Raw genomic sequence first — 20,420 nt, 5'->3', positions numbered from 1 at the left:
GAGAAGTTGGCATGGCAGTAGTCTGCCACCGTGGCTAAGGCAAAGGTACAAGCTTTACTTATGAGGGCTATCACTAAAGTAGACACTTATCATCATTTTACTTGTCAAGCCTATCCTCATTTTCAAATCAAAAAAAAAAAAAAAAAAAAAAAAAAGAAGATTTAACCCTTGCCCTTCACTTCCTCCTTTGTTTCACACTAAAAATCTTCAAAAACCATTCATATTTTCTTGAGAGTATTATCTGCCCAATCACTAAACCAATTACTAGCCCACTTCCATATCCCATCAAAACTGATTTCCAGCCAAATTCAAATGATGAACCTGAGTCTTCACCTTCATCCAAGTCCGAAGCTGATGGAGGCAAAACCCCTAAACTATCACATTTCATGAACGTGGGTTTTCCACACAATCCCCAATTTCCTCCATATGAATCATTTTGAAATGTATCAAATTGATTCCCTATTGGTATAGCCCCTGTAAGATTGTTATGAGATACATTAAACACTGCAAGGAAATGAAGCTGTGCCAATTGTTGTGGAATTTCTCCTGAGAGTTTGTTTTGAGAAAGATCCAACGATTCAAGCTTTGCAAGATTCCCCAAGGATGATGGAATGCCACCGGTAAGGTTGTTATTGGAAAGGTTGAGCAGACGAAGCCCCTTCAAGCTCCCAATGATTTTTGGAATCTCTCCTTCAAATACATTGCTTGAAAGATCAACGGCCACAAAAGATTCCAAGATCCTGGCATATGCCAATTCCGTGCCTTTGTTCGTTATCAACATTGAGTACATCAGATTGACAGTTAGAGAGAATGATTCTGTCAGAAAATTAGCAAAAGTTCCCATATATGCCAACTGATCTAAATCTGCCAGCTTCATTGCATTCCAGCATTGTGCTGGTAACTGACCTGAAAATTTGTTTTGAGAGAGGTCAATTACCCGCAGCTTTGGGAACTCAGCACTGCCTGTAGAACTACTTAGCTCACTGTGGAATTGATTGGATCGCAGAATGAGAACCTTTAACTCTTCAAGTGCCCCCAACCAAGCAGGAAAAGCATCCCTGATTTGGTTGTTTCCTAGAATTAGCATCTCTAGCCTTGAACAGTTTCTCAATGATCTTGGTACTTGCCCATTTAGCCTATTGTAGCCCAATACAAGCATCCTTAATTTGCATTCTTTTGTGTGTGTTTGAGGAATCTTTCCATGAAAATTGTTGTTTCCAAGATTCAATAGTTGAAGAGAAGAACTGAAATTTCCCAAGCATTCAGGAAGCATGCCACCCAATTTGTTGTGGGATAAATCAAGAACAGAAAGAAACTTCAAACTGCAGATACACAGCGGAATTTCCCCTGTCAAGTTGTTGTTTGAGGCTGAATACATTTTAATTGATGGTGCTGGTATAGGAAGTGATCCTTGCAACATATTAGACCTGAGGTCTAAAATGCTCACTCGAGTCCATGGAAGCCCAGCTGGAGAGAATTCAAAACCAGTGAGAAAGTTGTAAGAAAGATTGATAAATTTCAAACTTTCTTTACTTGTGTTCAGCATCCATCTGGGTATTTGGCCATGAATATTGTTGTTGGACAAGTCCAGCCACAGCAGCTCATCTTGATATTGCAGGAAATGCGGAAAGTGGCTTAAGTTGCATGATGCAAATCCTAGAATACGAAATTTCTGAAGAAAAACATTGTTGTTGTTGTTGGCAAGCAATGATATTCTGTTTCCCGACAATCTAAGAGTGGTTAACTTTTTGAGCCTAGAAAACATGTCTAGCTCCACTATGCCACTCAGGTTGTTCCAAGCAAGATTGAGGGCTCTAAGGTTTTGGAGTTGGAAGAGCGAATCTGGAAGTGGCCCTTGCAATTTATTGGATGGAAGTTGTAGGTTAGTTAACCTTGTTAACTGGGATATTGAATGTGGAATTGACCCCTGCAACCGATTGAATGAAAGATCCAAGTAAACTAGATTTGTCATCTTCATAATCCAAGATGGTATTGAACCAGTTATTCGACAGTTGGTTAGAACTAGGGTAGTAACATGGGTCAGATTTGAAAAATAAGATGGAATCTCACCCTCTAAGATAATCCCGGAAAGTCCAAAAACCACGACTTTGCTTTGCTTATCAATCCATGACAAGGAAGAAAAATCATGACTCTGAAAGTTGTTAAAGGAAAGGTCCAAGTAAACAAGTTGCGTGAGGTTTCCGAACGAAGCTGGAAAGTCTCCAGAAAATTTGCAGCTTGACACGTCCACAGCATTCAAAGAAATGAGGTTTCCAATTGAATCCGGCAGGACACCTGAGAAACTTGTTTTTGCAAGATCCAGTACCTGAAGTGGACTTGTCATGTTGAATTCAGGTAAATAACCTCGGAGAGCCCAATTATATGAGAGATCAAGATTTTGCAGCTTAGGCAGTTGAAAAACCCCAGCTGGAAATTCACCACTTAATCCACAACTACTCAAATGTACAGATTTTAAGGAAGATAAATTTGCCATGATTTTAGGTACTGTGGAGGATAAGTCTACCCAACTCAGATGGAGTTCTTCAAGGCTGGTTAGGTTTTGGACTAAGCTTCCAAAATCAGGATCTTTGAGCATCAACTGATCATTTCTACTCAGGTCAAGGGAAGTCAACTGAGAAAGCTGCAAAATGCTTGATGGGATTTGGCCAAAAAAGGAAGAGCTAGAGAGGTTAAGATATGTTAGCCTCAAAAGATTGTCCATCCCAAATGGTATATTTGAGTAATTAAAATGATTGTAAGCAAGGTTGAGGCTCTGCAGGTGAACAAGATGGAAAAGGCTGCTGGTGGAGTTAATGGAACCATATAGGCAGCTATGGCTGAGGTCAAGGCCAATCACACGGCCAGTATCCTCATCGCACTGGACACCATCCCATGAGCAGCAACCATAATTTTCATCGTCAAGTTCCCATGACTGAACCTTGGGATGAGCAGAAGGATCATTAGCAGAAGCACTGCAATCAATAACAAAGCTTTGCTTGAACTGCAGCAAGGCAGACCTCTCATCAACCACACAGGTTGCTGATGAGGCTGAGGAGATTGTGAGAGGAAACAACAAGAGCAAAAAAGACAAGAAAAGCATAGAAGCCATGTTATCTAATCAACAATGTTTACAATTCAGAAGGAAGGGTATAACAGAAGTGAGCAAATTTTTATTTGCAGAACAATCCTTTCTGCAACAATAATTTATTTTATGAATGGATGTAGAATATGGGTTTATTTAAATATCTAGATTCAGTTATTTGGTGCAAACATTTCTAATTTTCCAATGGTAAGTAGCAAGTTTTCCCCCTGATATATTGTGGCAGTTTTATTAGGTGATTGACTATACCTCTGCTCTGCGGATGTGATTGGATAACAATTTCTATAATCCCGAATTGTTGAAAATTCCTTAATTCCAAACATGGGTACAAGTTGTATGCAGGGAAAAACATACTGAAATCAAGTCTTTGAAATTATTTGTTTTGAAACTAATTATTTTGCTAATGAAAAAAATTTATTTTAACTGCGTTATAGTCGGTGGTTATTAAATCTAGGAAAATTTATTATTAAATAAATAAATTAATGAAAGGAGCAACATTCAAATTCATTGAAATCAAACATGAAAGAATCAGCGTAAGCGAAATAGTAATCTAACCATACATCTCATATAAAAATTCCACACTAGCTACCTGTTAAATTCAAACCTATATAAATATTAGGCCTTATTTTATTCGAAAATATTATTTTTTTATGAAGTGAATTTTTTAAAAGTAATTTAACTAGTTAGAGAAAATAAATTATTTTTTTATAAAAAATATTGACAATTAAATAAACAAAATTTTAATACTTCTTTGTTATCCAATCAAATAAGATCTGAATTCTTTTTAATTTATTTAACAGTATACCTAATTGCCAAAAAAAGCAATCACACAGACGTTTTGGTTCACTAATCCTTTTACAAATATTTTGGATATATTTATTTATCAAAAGTAGTTTCCTATTTTTTACTCTTAAGAGTTTTTTTTTTTTTCCTGAAAAGTAAAGAAATATGTAAAATGCATTTAAGCAATTTTCTAATTTATAAATAAAAAGAAAAAAAATTCATGTTTTTAAATTAAAAAATAAATCTAAAAGATATATTTATAAACTTTATTATTTCATTTTTAACATGTTATTTTTTTATAATAGTGTGATTATTTTAGTAAAAGAAAATTTATTGTTTTACATTTAAAAAACAGTTGAAAAATATATTTTTTTTTAATTCAAAGACAGTTAAATTTATTTTTCAAGTTAAATCTTGAAAACTGGTAAACCTAAAAAACTCTATTTTCTTTTTTTTTTTCAGAACTTTTAAAAAATCTTACTAACCTTTGCTTCTAAAAGACTTGGAAAAATTATTATAGAATTTCTAAATTTTATTAAAATTAACTACTAAATGTTTATAATTTTAAACTTCAATTAAAATAAATCTCATAATTTTAAAATATAATTATTAAGTCCTTTTATTAAATATTTAATTAGTCTACTACTAGAATTATTAGTTAAAGGAGAGAAAATATTATTAACTTACAAAGTTAGTTTCAGATTTCTTCCCAAAGAACTTATACTCTCCCTTTTCTCCCTCCATCCTTTTTCTTTTACATTTTCATTTTATCCCGAATAGAGGTGTAATTGAACCAAATTATTTATAAACTATTCAAAATTCAACTTGATAAAAGTTCAAACTTAATTTTGAAATTCGTCACTTAAATGAGCCGAACTTATATTTTATAATATTCTGCTTGTTAAAATTCATAAATTGGCTCGTTTTCAGATTTGTGAGCAAGCTCACGAGCTGACTCGTTGAGCATATCGTGAGCTGACTCATTTTTAGCAAGCTCGTGAGCTGGTTATTACGAACTGGCTCGTTAAATAAGCTCACGAATAAACTCGTTAAATAATTTCATTTAAATAAAGTCGTAAACTAATTCGTTAAGTAAATTTATGAATAATTTTATACATTATTAAAAAATAAAACTCTCATGAACAATTTTATATATTATTAAAAAATAAAATTAACTATAAATTATAAAATATAAATTACTATACCTATTTGAAAATCGCATTACTAGAAATCACAAATAATTAATATTAATTATTATAATAAGTAATTTTTAATATTATTATTCAAGTAGTATTCTATGATAAATTGAATTGCGAAAATTATTTATTTTTTAAAATTAAAATATAATTATAAAAAAATAGTATATAATTATTAATAACTAAAAATAGAAAATGAGAATAATTATAAAAATATATTAATAATGATTAATTAGGTACACGATGTATATTATATTTATAAAGAGTTTTATTTTAATTTTAAATTATGTATTTATAAGAAGAAATATTAAAATATAAAATAAGTAATATAAAATATAAATTTAAATATAATTCTCCCTCACTGAGATAAAATATTTATATATAAATTTAAATTTCATTTTGATATTCGCTGGACTTTATACATCCGAATGTGAGGTCGGATTTTAAAAAAAATACAGACCCAAAACCCATCAAACCATTCTCGAGTAAACCGATCCAATATCGCAATTCTAAAACCAGATATGTGGAGCAGACCGTATTAGTCATGAGCACAAGTCCAACAGAAATAGTCTAACCCGATAATATGATGTGAGGGAGTCCGCTTCGCAGTCTTATTAGTATGCATGTCGGGAGAATTAAATGACCGCCTAGCATTAAGGGATACTTTGACTCGTCCATACTACGGTTTAAGTGACAAAGGTAAATGACACTGTAGCAAAAAGGCGGTTATACATCACTAATAGACGAAAGACAAAAGAATAAAAGAGAAGGCAGGTGATCTTTCTGGTTAAACTTACACACTGACTACAAAAGCTTAAAATTTTATTTTCTAAATATCAGAATATCACATTTTATATAATTTAATAAATTTTACATAAAACTTTCTACATTTGATTAAAAATAAACTTATTATTATATAATGTTAAACTTATTTTATATACATTTATATAATTGATTAAAGATTCTATATTACAGTCAATAAATACTAATGTTTAAAGTTATAAATAATAAAATAAAAAATAAAAAAATCTTAAAATATTTAAATATTTAATTTATTATTATGTAATTATTTAATTAATTAATAAAAAATTAAAAAGGAAAAGTTTAAGAAAAATTTAAAAAAAATTGAAAAAAAAAAGTTTGAAAAACTTTTATAGAGTTGAAAATTGAACCCAGGTCAAAAAAAATAGAAGTTAAGAGTTCAGACTCAGTTTGATTACAAACCTAATCTCAAATTTCATATTTTTAAAAATAGAAGTTGCAGAAATCACCCACAAAACCAAAAAATTATGACCATGAACAAAACCATCAAGAGTACAATCATTTGAAACAATCTGATAATTCTAGTTGGAGTGAAAGGCCTTGATTCCGGTATTATTTTCATCTCTCGAATATTTGTCCACAAAAACGGAATGCTATCAAATTTTAGATCTGTTCCAAGATTTGAATTCCAACTCATCTCCACCGTTGACTTTCAGGATTGATTCCCACAGAGGCCTGCGATTATGGAGCAAGTTACCTACCTTTGAAAAGTTGGGTTTTTTCAGATAATGAATGGGATATTGCTGGAAGTTTGAATCGGATGATTAGTGTGATTTACATGTTCCATGAGCTATGACAGAGGTAAGATACAAGGGAATTGAGGTAAGAAGTGTGAGTGTGGTGTTGGATATGGAGACATTTATGCTAAAGGCAACAATGGTGGATATAGATCTGGAGAGGTTAGAGAGAGGTAAAAAAACACTTCAAAATTGAAGATGCGAAGGCCATTTTAGACATTTCACTCAAAATTAACGAAAAAATTAATGATATTTAATAAAAAGACTTAATAGTACCATTTTAAATTATGAGAAATATTTTAATTGCCCTCGGTGATTAATTTCAGTAAAACTCAAGAATCCCATAATAATTTTTTCAAAATTTTCATCTTTCTCAAGAAATTACGTTTATTTATTTATTTTTTATTTACAGTAAAAACAAGGACCGATTACCTTCACCAATATATATATATATATATTTTTTATCATAATATATACGTAACAGTAAATATGATATAGAAATTACCAAATATCATCTGATAACATAATATACAATTTTCTCATAAAAATATCATCTTATGTAAACAGAGAAAAATAAAATGAAATGCCAACATCACTTGTATAACCATCAACTCTAAAGCTCTAAGCACATTTACATTCTCTAAATCCTAGAAACAATTTTAAAAACTCAGTGAGGGAAGGGTAAGAAAGGTAAAGAGGGCTAAGAGTACCCTTGCCTTAAGAAGTATGTGATTCTTCGCAGTGCTTCTCTTTTTCTTCCCTCAACTCTCTGCCACTTTTGTTTTTAAATGCTTTTATTCCCACGACAGTCACCACACAGAGTCCAACGTTAATGGAGAGGCAAGAACAAGTATGGATCCTCAGATCAATGCAATGATGTGAAAGGGGGGGAAATTTAAAAAAAAAAATGGCAGAAAATAAAGATTCCATTAGATGCCAAATCAGTTTATGAACCTAGAGAAGTAAAAGAATTAAAAGAAAAGTACCTGAATGATAACTACGACACTGTCCTGTAAGCTTCAACTCAAAGAAGACAAATGCGGAGATGTACATTGCAGCTGATTTCAACAAGCCTGAGCTGAATTATAAACCAATCTGTAATGCATTCACTTTTTATGAATTTACATGGTAGCTGATTTTTCAACAAGAGCCAGCAAACTACTAAGAATTTACATTTGTGACCTTCAACCCCCTCCCAACAAAAAAAGCACCCTACATATGGGGAAAAAATTGTAAACCATTAAAAAAAATAAAAGAGAAAGAGGTTAAAAATAAGAAATTACAATTAAACCCCCCTGGTTTGGTCCCCTCTTATAGCTGTATTTGCTTCTTTAGACTCATTGAAAGGATGGAGTCAATCCCAATTGGTAAGCCATACGCAATTGGTGAATATCGCCTCCCAGAATGAGCTGAAAAATGAAAATGAACATTTTCATCTGCAGGGATTTTTTATTACTTCTTTTTCCCATGTGCTAACGAACCAAATCATCACTCCCAACACCCACACTTGACTTGTCAATCATGCGCACATTATAATGTTCGTATACTCTTCCCCTATTCTCTGCCCACCACTGTTCTGCTTGCTTCTCACTGAACCGCTTTCGGCTGCATTAGAATTGATGTCAGCTTAAGGCAGGAGTGTGCAGATGCATTAGAATAGATCGTGTACACTCGGCATGTTAATACTAATAGTATGATGAGCTAGCACAGAAAACTATGTGATTGATTCAGACAATTAGACTCCCTAAAGACAACGCACCTGAACCGCACCCGCTTCAGATCCTTGATACCACCTGGCAGGGAGGTAAGTGTTATATATACTCCAGGCTCATCTTGCTCCACCCATTCAGCTTCATGGTTTGATTCACCTTCTTTTGTTCTGCTTAAATTTCTAGCTGTTGTTTCCAAATGGCCTTGTTTGTTGTGGCCTGAAGTACGGATGGTGTTGGCACTAGAACTATTAGACAGAATCTGGCTGTTTAATCCAATTGTGACAGATCCTTCAGATGTTATCCGACCATTCAGATGATCAAGAGAAGCATTAGGAACATCAATGGAAGGAGTAGGCAAGGCAAGAGAAGTAAAGGAGGGTGACTTGATGTTCCGGGCTGCTCCTACTGGTAGCCTTTCAGCCATGCCCTTTAACTATTAAGGATAAGGATATAAAAAGAAAATCCATCATCAGTATAAGGAATAAGGATCCACTAAAATGCAAAGCATCAACAACAAAACATTATTAGTGAATGGAAAATTTACTATTTAGCCCCCATATTATAGGAAAACTTATTAGTTGGTCTATTAATTTTGAAAAATACATTAAAATGCCCCTGCGTTTTAAAAAATCTATTAATTAGTCCTTTCGTTAGTTTTAACAGTTAAGTGTTTTACTATTTAGTTCCTATGGCTTGAAAAAACTCATTAGTCGGTCCATCAGTTTTATAAAAAGTCTATTAATTAGTCTCTCTAGTACCAAGGGTATTTTAGACATTTCTGTAATACTTAACAGATAAAATTAATGAAAAGACTAATTAGTAGATTTTTTAAAACGTTATGGACATTTTAATATATTTTTCGAAACTGAAAGACTAACTAATGAGTTTCTCTTATATCACAGGGACTAAATAGCAATTTTCCCTCAATGAACTGTGCAACTTGAAGTAATTTGAGCAAACTTTTAGTTGCATGGTAAAACCAGAGAATTTAAGTATTGCTACTAGAAATAAAATTTATAGCATGTGTAATGCACCTGCAAAACCAGTCGATAGACTGTAGGTAGACATAACTCAAATTTGTATATGTACATATATACACACATGTTAACACATGTGCAAAGATATCAAATTAACATAATATAGCATCAAAGTAGAACTATAGAATAGGAAAGATTCAATTTAAAACCATTGGAATTTTGAAGTAATGAGAAACTTTGGCGGCTTCACATTCAAAACTATCCTCCGCTCCCATGAGAACATCATAAAATGTCATCTTTACATGCATACAGATATTTGTACAGAATCAATACTTCTAATTAGTTCAGTTTATGATTTCATGGAATTTACACCGTCAATTATTTAAAGAGTCAAAGTGGCCTCAATCATTGTCATTAGAAATTTCTAGAACTTTTTCTTTAAATATCTAGAAATCCGACTCATTGATATGATGAAACACTGTACAGGACAATAAAAGGCATGACTTCAAATCATTCCTTGAATGCAAAGCCCTTCTGATGTCATTATCTCAGCAGTATGAATTCAATTTTATAACCAGTTTTTTCCAAATTTGAAATTTCACTCTCAACAGTCAGGTTCCAGTTTCCTCATCATCAGCACACATCATAAAACAGAAAAGTTACATTCCAGAAGTAGCAAATGAGAAAAGCCAAGGACTAAATAGAACATTAGAGTACCAAAGAGACTATATCACTCAAATGCAAATAAACTCCACTTACTTGGGCAGTCAGCGATTTGATCACTTCTTTGGCTGCTTTGCATTTAGCTGTCTCTTCTCCAGTAATTGCTATTGCTTCCTTCAGCTGTTTAGTTGTCCTTTCCAGCTCAGCTTCCTGAAGCTGGGCTTTGTGAGTAAGATTTTCCACCTGAGAGAGAGATTGTGAGGCATAACACTGAAGTAGACAATAGACAATTAAGCTAGTAGCACATGCTAATGCTTGTAAATCGACTGAAAAAACTGAGGCAGCACTACACTGAATTGCCAGCTTTAATCTTTATGAAATATTCAAGGCCTAAAAATGAGTTCCATTAAACAAAGAAATTCAGCTAAATACTGAAAATAAAGTTATTAAATTATTAATGATGCTTCTATGAAATCCCTTGTAGGATATATGACCTTCAAAAATAACAAATCAAATCAAGTGCACGCTTAGCACCAGCACTACACCTAGTGAGCATGGCTCATACTAGCAACCTCGAGAATTAGACACAGAAACTATAACAAAGATGTTAACTACTTGAGTTTGCCTCCAACGCTATTTAAGCCATAACAGAACTATGACCTCCAAATACTGTTTAAAATTGATATCTAAAACAATTGATCTAAAATTAATGTTATGTTCTCTGCTTTTCTTACACATAAAGATTGTTGGGGTTCCCTACTCTCAACTTGGAATTTTTTGCAACATTCAGTCTCAACATGCATAAAATTTGTGGCAATATATTTAAGGTAAATTACACTTTAGTCCATATATTTTCGTATAATTAACAAATCGATATCTGTATTTTTAAAACCGAACACTTAAATCTCTCTATAATCAATCCGTCTAAATTAGAGTTCCCTTCCTCCGTTCATCCATTTTTGCTATTAAAAGTGTGGAAATATTTTTATTACTCTTTTTAAATGGATAAATTACACTTGAATTTTTTATTTTTGCATAATTAATGGGTCGATCTCATTGTATTTTTAAAATCATACACTTAAATCTCTCTATAATCAGTCCATCTCATTTATTATAATTTAAACATTTTGATCTTTCATTTTTTTATTTGAAAAAATACTTAAATCCCCATTAACTTTTGTCTATAATGTCTCACTTAACTAATTTTTAACACTTTTTGTTCTTCAATTTTCATTCATTAAAATACTTTAATACTTATAATTTCAAAACTTTCAGAAAATATTTACAACTTCAGTTATTTTTAAGTGGTACAATAACCTTTAAACAAGTTGTAATTTTATAAAGAGTATTTTAAAAAGAAATTATACTTTCAGAAGTTTGAAAGTCCACTAACTTTGAACTAATGCCTTATAATAAATGGAAGAATTAAGTTTAGACGGATTAAATATAGAGGGATTTAAGGATTTAATTTTAAAAGTGCAAAGACTAATTCGTCAATTACGCTAAAACTTAGGAATCAAAATGTAGTTTACACAATACAAAATTCTTCACCTGTATTAGAAAGGATTTAAGTGTTCATGAGGGTGTTTTAAATATTTGAAATGTTTATTCTCCCTTTGACCGGTTGATTAACAGAATTATGGATAGAAAGACTATAATTTGAACGAATTGATTATACATGGATTTAATTATTCGATTTTAAAAATACAGGAATCGATCTGTTGTATTGAAGTAATGACAAATGAACTATATCAAAGTTATTTGGCAGCTCCATTCACCCCGTATCTTTTTATAAAGAATATTTTAGAAAGAAATTATACTTTCAGAAGTTTGAAAGTCCACTAACTTTGAACTAATGCCTATAATGAATGGAAGAATTAAGTTTAGGCGGATTAAATATAGAGGGATTTAAGGATTTAATTTTAAAAGTACAAGAATTAATTCGTCAATTACGCTAAAACTTAGGAATCAAAATGTAGTTTACACAATATAAAATTCTTCACCTGTACTAAAAAGGATTTAAGTGTTCATGAGAGTATTTTAGATATTTGAAATGTTTATTCTCCCTTTGACCGGTTGATTAACAAAATTATGGATGAAAAGACTCTAATTTGAACGAATTGATTATACAGAGATTTAATTATTCGATTTTAAAAATACAGAAACCGATCTGTTGCATTGAAGTAATGACAAATGGACTATATCAAAGTTATTTGGCAGCTCCATTCACCCTGTATCTTTTTATTCAATTTACATGATAATACCAACAATAGACAAGATTATATAGACAATTGACTGAAAGGAAGGTAAAAAAGGTACACACCTGTACTCTCAATTTAATAACCTCTTGGCTTAGACTCTCATTTGCTCTTTTAGCATCATCTACAACAATTTTTGGTGACGTTAGTCCACCCAGGGTTGGGGTTGGTGTCGTTGAGCGAGGTGGGCTGGTTCTTCTTGATATAGGCGATGTTGCTCGTGAAACAATACGTGATCCAGGAACAGATGCTGAGAAAAATTTTTTGGATGAACCAAACATTGGATTAAAAGATTTAGAAATATTAAGTGCTCCCCATTGGGAGCCTCTATTAGGAACTGGTGAAACACGACTACTGTTGAATTCCAGTTTCTTGTTTCTCTTGGATCGATTTTCTGCTTGCTTCAAGGATTCCATTGATGAAAAGCTAGCAAGTTGTGCACGAGATCTAGAGTCCAACTTCTCATCTTTGTCAATGAACTCGTTATGCCCATGATTTACATTACCTCTCCTACTTACATAAGACTGAGATGAAGCATCAGTTTCAATGGCTTTCCTCAGTTTATTAAAGCAATTACCACAGACACGATAAGGTTTATTGGGATTTGGTGCCATTGAAGCCTTAAGTGACTTTTTGATGCTGCATGAATGACAAAAAACTAGTCCACAATTATAACAATTGTGTCGTTTCCTTTTGAAATTGAATGGAAGGCGGCAGCCAGAACACATAGACTGATCAACGCCAGAAACCCAATTATGAAGGCAGATAGCTGCAGTAAAATTAGTACCACAAGCAATACTTTTTACTTGTTTGTCTTTCAAGGCTTCTACTAATGTTGGGACATTTCTATCATCAATATCCCCATGTCCTAATCGTCCATTTGCTCCCTTTCCCCAGGTGTAAACTTCAGTTTTTGAAGTTAAAACTGCAACATGATAAGCACCACAAGCAATCTCCTCAACAAAACTCTTAGAGAGCTTTCCTTCAACACGGGTGGGAAGCTTTCCATCCACATGAGGGTTGCCTAGCTGGCCATAAACAGGACTGCCCATTGTATAGACATGGCCTGATGTTGTAAGTGCAACTGTGAGACTGTGACCAGATGCAACTCGGCAAAAGTTGGTTTCAACAAGAGCAGCAACACATGTAGGAACCAGTTTGGCTTCTTTGTCACCATGCCCAAGCCGACCTTTATCTCCATCTCCCCAAGTGAACAGCTTCCCTGAAGAACAATTGCTGGAACTTGAATTCCCAACCATGACCTCTACAACTGCAGCAGTATGCCAAACACCACATGCTGCTCGCACAGTGCGAAGACCTTTAAGGGATTCCACTTCCCTTGGTATTGAAACACTTCTCCGATCCCCATGACCCAAAACTCCAAATGTACCATCACCAAAAGTAAACAATTGCCCAGCAGAGGATACAACTGCTGTATGCCAGGGCCCACAAGAGATAGATGAGACATGTATGCCTTCCAAGGGCCCATTCACTCTTTTTGGAACCCAGTGACTTACTTCATTTCCATGTCCAAGTAGACCAAAATTGTGAGTTCCATCACCCCATGTGTACAAATCACCAGAAAGTGTTACCACACAGGTATGGTACTCACCACATGCCACAAACTCAGCATTTACATTACTGAGGGCATCAATAAGCTTCGGATGCAAAACATCATAGTCTACACCATGCCCAAGCCTGCCTCCTGATTCCTCTCCCCAAGAGAAAATCTCTCCTTGCTTGGTAACTAAGGCTGCATGTCTTCCACCACAGGCAATATTCTGGACATCAAGTACTACAGTAGATTCTAAGGCTTTAGGCAATAAAGAATCCATTTTCACACCACTACCACTTCCAACCCCATGGGTTCCACCTCCTAGGATGCCATCTCCTGTCCCTTCTCCCCAAATGAATACATCTCCTAGGGCATCACCATCATCATGACCAGAACCTTGACTTGACGAGCTAACAGCACTAGATAGGCTAACTCTAAAGGCATCCATTGCCATTGCCTTCATATGACCATGTATGCTATCTGAGCCACCGGATGACAAAGAATGTAACGAACCACTAGCAGAATCTGAGGGGAAAATTCCCCTGGGAGGAACAGCATATAATATCACATCCGAAAATGCCTTATCCAAACCATTTTTAGGGGGACTTTCATATGGACTATGAAGACGAAGGTGATCTCCATCCTGGGTTTAAGGCAAAGAAAAGTCCTTAATTCACATTCATCAACCAATTTGGTGGATGAAGATGACAAATACAGAAGAGAATCATACCTTCTGCAAACTGTCATTACTACCGAATGGAGAGTTCAGAGGAGAACTTCTACGAGTGTATGTCCTAGGACTGTTTGCTTCAGATGGAATTCCATCAATCCTTGATTCTGTTTTCCATTTTCGATGATGACTAAGTGAAATTAATGCTTTTAAACCACTAAACCATACCTCAGCTTCATCTTTATCTTTGCAGATCTGGTACAGAAAGATCAGACCATCAGATTACAATAAACTTCTTCAAGATAAATGTTATGGAATTCATACACAATGTGCTAGTGCAAAGAGAAATTTGCCCATTGACATTCAAATTCAAATGCATGAATGCATATAAAAAATACATTTCAAATCAAAGGGAGACTAGTAAAAGAGTATTCTTACCAAATCCAGCGACCTGTCATTATATATAAGAGAAAAAGACTGGTATTCCTTCTCCGGTCGGGGATACCTCTGAAAGATCGGCTGGAAAAGTAAGTCCATGTTTGATCAGTACCATCAGAAGAAAAAGACTTCCATTACATAATTCATCGTGCAAATTTTAAGCTTAGAACAATTCTACTATCCGAGCACATACAGCCACATACACTCATTACGTACAACTATCATACCACTAAAACTTAGGAAGCAAAATTTTTATGATATTGAGACAGGTGACACCAACTCAAAAATTTCCTGATGCCAGTGATGGGCTAACAGAAAGTTGACAAGAGGATATAATTATGCATTGACACCAATGTGGCAAAACACACTAAAATTTTTTCTTATTGCAATTAAAAAAATCTTGACGATCAATTGTGCAAATCTTATATGCGAGAGAAATTACTTTAGGCATAAAGTAAAACCCCTCTCAATACTTCACTTCCATTGGACCAGCACCACTTGATGGTAAAAAATAATGAATAAAAACCATTATTCAATCAGCCCATCACAACTCAGATACAGACATTCTAATTGGAATGTGAAATTTTCTCATCCACATGATCATACATATGAGCTTCCCAAACCAACCTAATAATGTGCATTAATGCATAAAAAGATTCAAAAGGAGAGAGAGAAATGGAGAAGCATAAAAATTATCACAAGCTTATTTAACTGCAGTATATTAACATTGTAAAGTCAAGGTTCAGTTACTATATACAAGCACATCATTTTCATAGCAAGGAACTTACTGTGCGTTGCCCAGAGATGATTCTAGATACATGGCTTAGTCTAAGATGTTTCTCCTCTTTCCCTGAGAACCATACCAAAACTGACTCATCCTGAAAGCAACCAGAAAGGATCCCATTAAACAATTATCTAATCAAAGTCAACAGATATGCTGCTCTTCAGATTACCCACTAGCTAATGCTTGATGCATCAAAAGGAATAGGATAAGCTACCATTGTAAAAGAAAGATATGTAACCAGCACTTTGTATAGACCACTTCCCAATTCGCTTACCGAAAAATGATAATTTGTTCTAAATATTCCAAGGCATACAAAAAAGTAACATTGTTTTATATAATTTATCTTATAACAACAATTAAATACAAATGAAACAAAGTTTACTTCTTGTTGAGCTAATTACCAGACTAAACCAATTTGGGCAAAAAAGAATGTATAATATGGACAATACTTACATTGGAAAGACGAAAAGGACAAAACTTGGGCTTGCCTCTTCTCCCATACTTAAGCAAGCATGCCCCCTTTTTTAAGGCAGTGATGGCCTGTTGTTTGATCATGGAAGAACCAAAATTAAGCATATTCAGCACATTTGTAGGTGTTCAATTAATTTAAGCTTAAAAAATACAATATAACACTAGCAACATGATAAATAAGAATAAAGTGCTAAACCATATTCAAATGACAAAAAAATATCAATGGATGTTACTACGAATGCAAAATATCTGAAAAATACTTCTTAATCCTTGTAATATTAAAGAGACGTGCTCAAAGCATAGTAAGACTCATAAACAAGATCTTAAAACAAGTTTAATGCAGTAAATCATTGGAAGCGATCATATCCATCTTGTTTCTTTGGAAGATAAGAAACCATCAGTAGACTGCTATAATCAGTATTTAGGTTATCTAGTTCTGATTATAATGAGAATTATGGCTAGGCAGATTACCGAGTTAATCTCATAACTATCTTATGAATGAATCAGGCTCAAATACAATGAATTATCCATGCTGTCAATTCATGATTCATCATAGCATGTTTAATTTAGGTGTTTAAACCCCAATGGCACTTTGGACAAAATTAAAAGTACTCGGCATGTGATAGTCCAGTACAGATTAATATGCATGGATACTAATGAGAGGTACACTTATTTCTAGTTCATATTTGAACTTCTATCAGATGATTAGTCACTTCTCCATTATCAATATTACACATATTACAAAATTAAAGTAATAGCACAACAAAATGAGTCAAAAAAAATTTTGTGGTTCTTCACTTCTTCTCCATTTCCTTAATTACCTTAAAAGAGAGTTATGCATGTTAGAAAATAATCCATTTTGCTCCTTTGAAAAGAGCATTCACACAGTACCAAGGAGCATAAGTTCACCAACTACGTGAAGAGATGGATCTATTTCACATTGACCATGATTGTTTCTATATTTCTGAGAGTGAAAATGAGGTGAGAAAGGGGTCATATTATGAGATTGGGGCTCAAAAAAATTTTCTTTACTTCCTTTAATGTTTATGATAATTTTCTACCACCATCAGAACAGCATTATCCATGTTCTTTGTTTTCTACCTTCTCACTGCTTTTATGAAGCAAAATGCTGTTGACATAGGAGAGCTACTTTTTCCCCTTAATATCCCCCACGCTTAATCTTCTCATCTACAATAACTACATCCCTTCCAGGTCTTGGCATCTATTCCCACTTCAATAACAATTTGCTGGTCTTTTTAATGCTCTATCAAATTACCATTGCTTATGACTTTTTGCATAAAAAGAGCAAGATACCCCCTTCCAGCCAACAAACTTATCAATTGCTTCCACTTTGGATATCCTATCACGTTATGTCTATTTCTTTAAACCAATGGATAATGAATTATGTTGGTAGTTTTCTAGTTCAAGCATTTAATACACAACTCTGCCCAAGCGATTTAGAACCACATCATTTAAAACAACACATATAAAAAGGCATGGAAGCTTATCTAACTATGCAGATACCAGCCCCAAAAAAAGAAACTGCAAACATAATTGAAGGTCATTTGCAGCAGGTATTTCATCCTTCAGACATTCTACCAAAAACTTCTGCTACCCAGATACCCATAACAGCCGGTTAAATTAGCATTTCAACTCATCCAACCAGAAGTAGAGTTTAGAATATTTAAATTTCCCGACTACAAAGAAAATCAAAATTTTTCCCAAGTAGTTAAACTAGCTAACTTTAACATACAAATCATTCAGTAACTTAAGAAATGTAAAACAATATTGCCATAACAGCAAATTAAAAACACCTGCTCGATGTCCCTTTCAACTGGGCCAGTCCTACTGAGATCCGAGGCCATTCTATCAGTCCGCGACATCACGACCATAACAATCTACTCATCATTTTCAAGAAAGCAAAACCCTTCTATTCACCAACAACACATTCAATAACCACTCAAGACCAACAAATCCACGCTCTGAAACGCCACAAACTCCCTGAAACCCCAACTCGAGCATCAAGGTCACTGACTTGCAGCTTCAATCCCACAATCCCCGCTAGTTCAATTGCAGCAAATAGAGACGGCAACAGAGCCAACTTACCAAGTAACAGTTCCTGAACTGAACACTGACCCAATAATCAAGACCCAACTCAGCTTCCAGCGATTTTGGAGCAGAAAAAAATGTGTTGTTTAGGTGGCGAGAAAGTGAGGGAAATCCTGTAGAAAACTGTATGATCTGATTAGCAGTTGTCAAGTAGAGAGAGAGAGAGAGCTCTGTCACAAAAGCAATAAAGGTATAAAAATGGAGGTAAGCCAGCAGTGTATGGCTGAGTGAGAAGTTAAAAAAATACTAAATAATAATAAATAGGGAGATTTATTATAGATCTTATATTTTTTAAAATTTATTAAAAAAATTCATCAATAAAATAATTTTTTTCACTTTTTTTTATTAAAAATAAAAAAAAATTTTAAAACATGATTTTTTCTCTAAATAAAATATGTTATTCAATCCTTATATATTAATAATAACTCAGTTTTTATACTTTTAAAAATTAATTAAAACATTCATATTTTTTTAAAATTTATTAAAATATTTTTATTTTTTATGAGTAAAATATTTTTTTAGCGACTTTTTTCCATTAAAAAATAAAAAATAAAAAGATAAAAAAAATTTTAAAAAAATTCTTCTACATTAATTTTTTTATAATTTAATCTTTAAATGTTATCGTTATTAATAATTTAATTTTTATATTTTATTTATTTTTAATAAAAAAAAATAAAAATATTATTTTATTAATAAATAAAAAATATAATAACGTTTTAATAAATTTTTAAAAATATAAAAATTAATTTATTAACAATGATAATATTTAAATATTAAGTTATAAATTATTTTTTAAATAAAAATAAAAAATATAATAAAAAATATAGAAAAGAAAAATGAAGAGAAGGAGAAAGGATAATTTTATATTTTGCTAGATAAATAAATTATTTTATTAAAAAAAAAATAAGCACGTTTTTAATAAATTTATAAAATTATAAAATTGATTTATTAATAAAAACATTTTCAAATATTAAATAATAAATTCTCCTAATAAATATATATTGAGGAACCGTATTCAATTGCACTTGTTTTATGGCGAAATATTGCGCCATAAAAAAATTAGATAGTATTCGTTTTAATATTTTTAAATTTATAATAGATTGAATTTATCTAAAATATATATATATATATATTTTATTATTTTTAATTTTAATTAAACTTTAATTTCTTATCATAAGTTTAATCCTTAATTTATATTTTAGCTAAGTTAATATTTTTAAAATTTTTAACTCAATAAATAAGTTTAACAAGATATATTTATAATGTCCTGAATTTTAAAAATATTTTGTGAAACTCTTAAATTATTTAAAAGTTAATTGTTTTATTTCCTAAAAATGCTTTCAGATTTGTTTTTTTTTTTCAATTTTGTAATTAAGCTGAATGATTCATATGCCTTTGATCGTGTTTGTAATGAAAGCCTTCCTTGTAAATTGGGGTTTTGTTTCATTTATTTTATTTAGATTCCCTTTAAAATTTATGAAATTAGAGTAAAATGGTAATTTCAACTAATTTATTTTCACTTCATTTTTTTCCTTTTTTTAGAAAAACAAAAACAATTTTATTTTTCTTTCACTTCTATTTATTTTATACTTGTTCAAAAAAGAAAAAAAAAATCATAAAATTAATTCCTTTCCCATAAATGGAGATTGGAAAGGGGCAAATATATGCAGATGGAGTTAAATTAGGAACACAACAGAATAGGAATTTGAGAAATGAAAGCATCACAAGAAAAAGATATGTGGTTTAATATTATTTTATTAATAAAATTTATTTAAAATGGTTGTTTTTTATATTTTTATTACTATTATTAATTCTATAATCATTATTTTACTAAAACTAGTTATTTTTATTATTTTAAAATAAAAATAATTATTATACATTTTTTATTCAATATAACCAATTAATTAATTATTTAATTTTTTTTAATTTTACTTCTATTAATTCATTTACAAATTATAACCTAAAGTTGAGAAGTGAATGTAAGTTGAAGAGGGAGAAGGACACAATATTTGCAGATATGGCTTTCTAATTCCTTTGTTTTTTTGATTGTTTTGTCAATTGGTCCATACATTTACAGCTAAGCCTGACCTTTAAGACTTTTGTTTTGATATGATAAGATTTGATTCAACTTGTCTCATCTCTTTC

The 20,420-nt window shown here is 32.2% G+C and overlaps 2 protein-coding genes across 2 annotated transcripts; both read right to left on the bottom strand.

The window, feature by feature from the left end:
- Positions 1–175: 175 nt before the first annotated feature.
- Positions 176–3,109, bottom strand: LOC110610501 (receptor-like protein 7). The gene has a single exon (XM_021750437.1). The coding sequence runs from the start codon at positions 3,107–3,109 to the stop codon at positions 176–178; it is 2,934 nt and encodes a 977-aa protein (XP_021606129.1).
- Positions 3,110–7,717: 4,608 nt separating this feature from the next.
- Positions 7,718–18,505, bottom strand: LOC110631287 (PH, RCC1 and FYVE domains-containing protein 1). The gene is made up of 9 exons (XM_021779089.2): positions 17,981–18,505; positions 16,149–16,235; positions 15,700–15,789; positions 14,912–14,992; positions 14,534–14,728; positions 12,314–14,446; positions 10,087–10,233; positions 8,398–8,783; positions 7,718–8,243 (listed from the first exon to the last, which is right to left on the bottom strand). Exons 1-9 carry the CDS (start codon positions 18,056–18,058, stop codon positions 8,111–8,113), a joined length of 3,330 nt encoding a protein of 1,109 aa, XP_021634781.1. The 5' UTR covers positions 18,059–18,505; the 3' UTR covers positions 7,718–8,110.
- Between the last annotated feature and the right edge of the window lie 1,915 nt (positions 18,506–20,420).

The sequence above is a fragment of the Manihot esculenta genome, chromosome 1, assembly GCF_001659605.2.
Source record: "Manihot esculenta cultivar AM560-2 chromosome 1, M.esculenta_v8, whole genome shotgun sequence".
Lineage (NCBI taxonomy): Eukaryota > Viridiplantae > Streptophyta > Magnoliopsida > Malpighiales > Euphorbiaceae > Manihot > Manihot esculenta.
The sequence above is the reverse complement of the archived record's forward strand: the minus strand, read 5'-3'. Positions and strand labels throughout refer to the sequence as shown.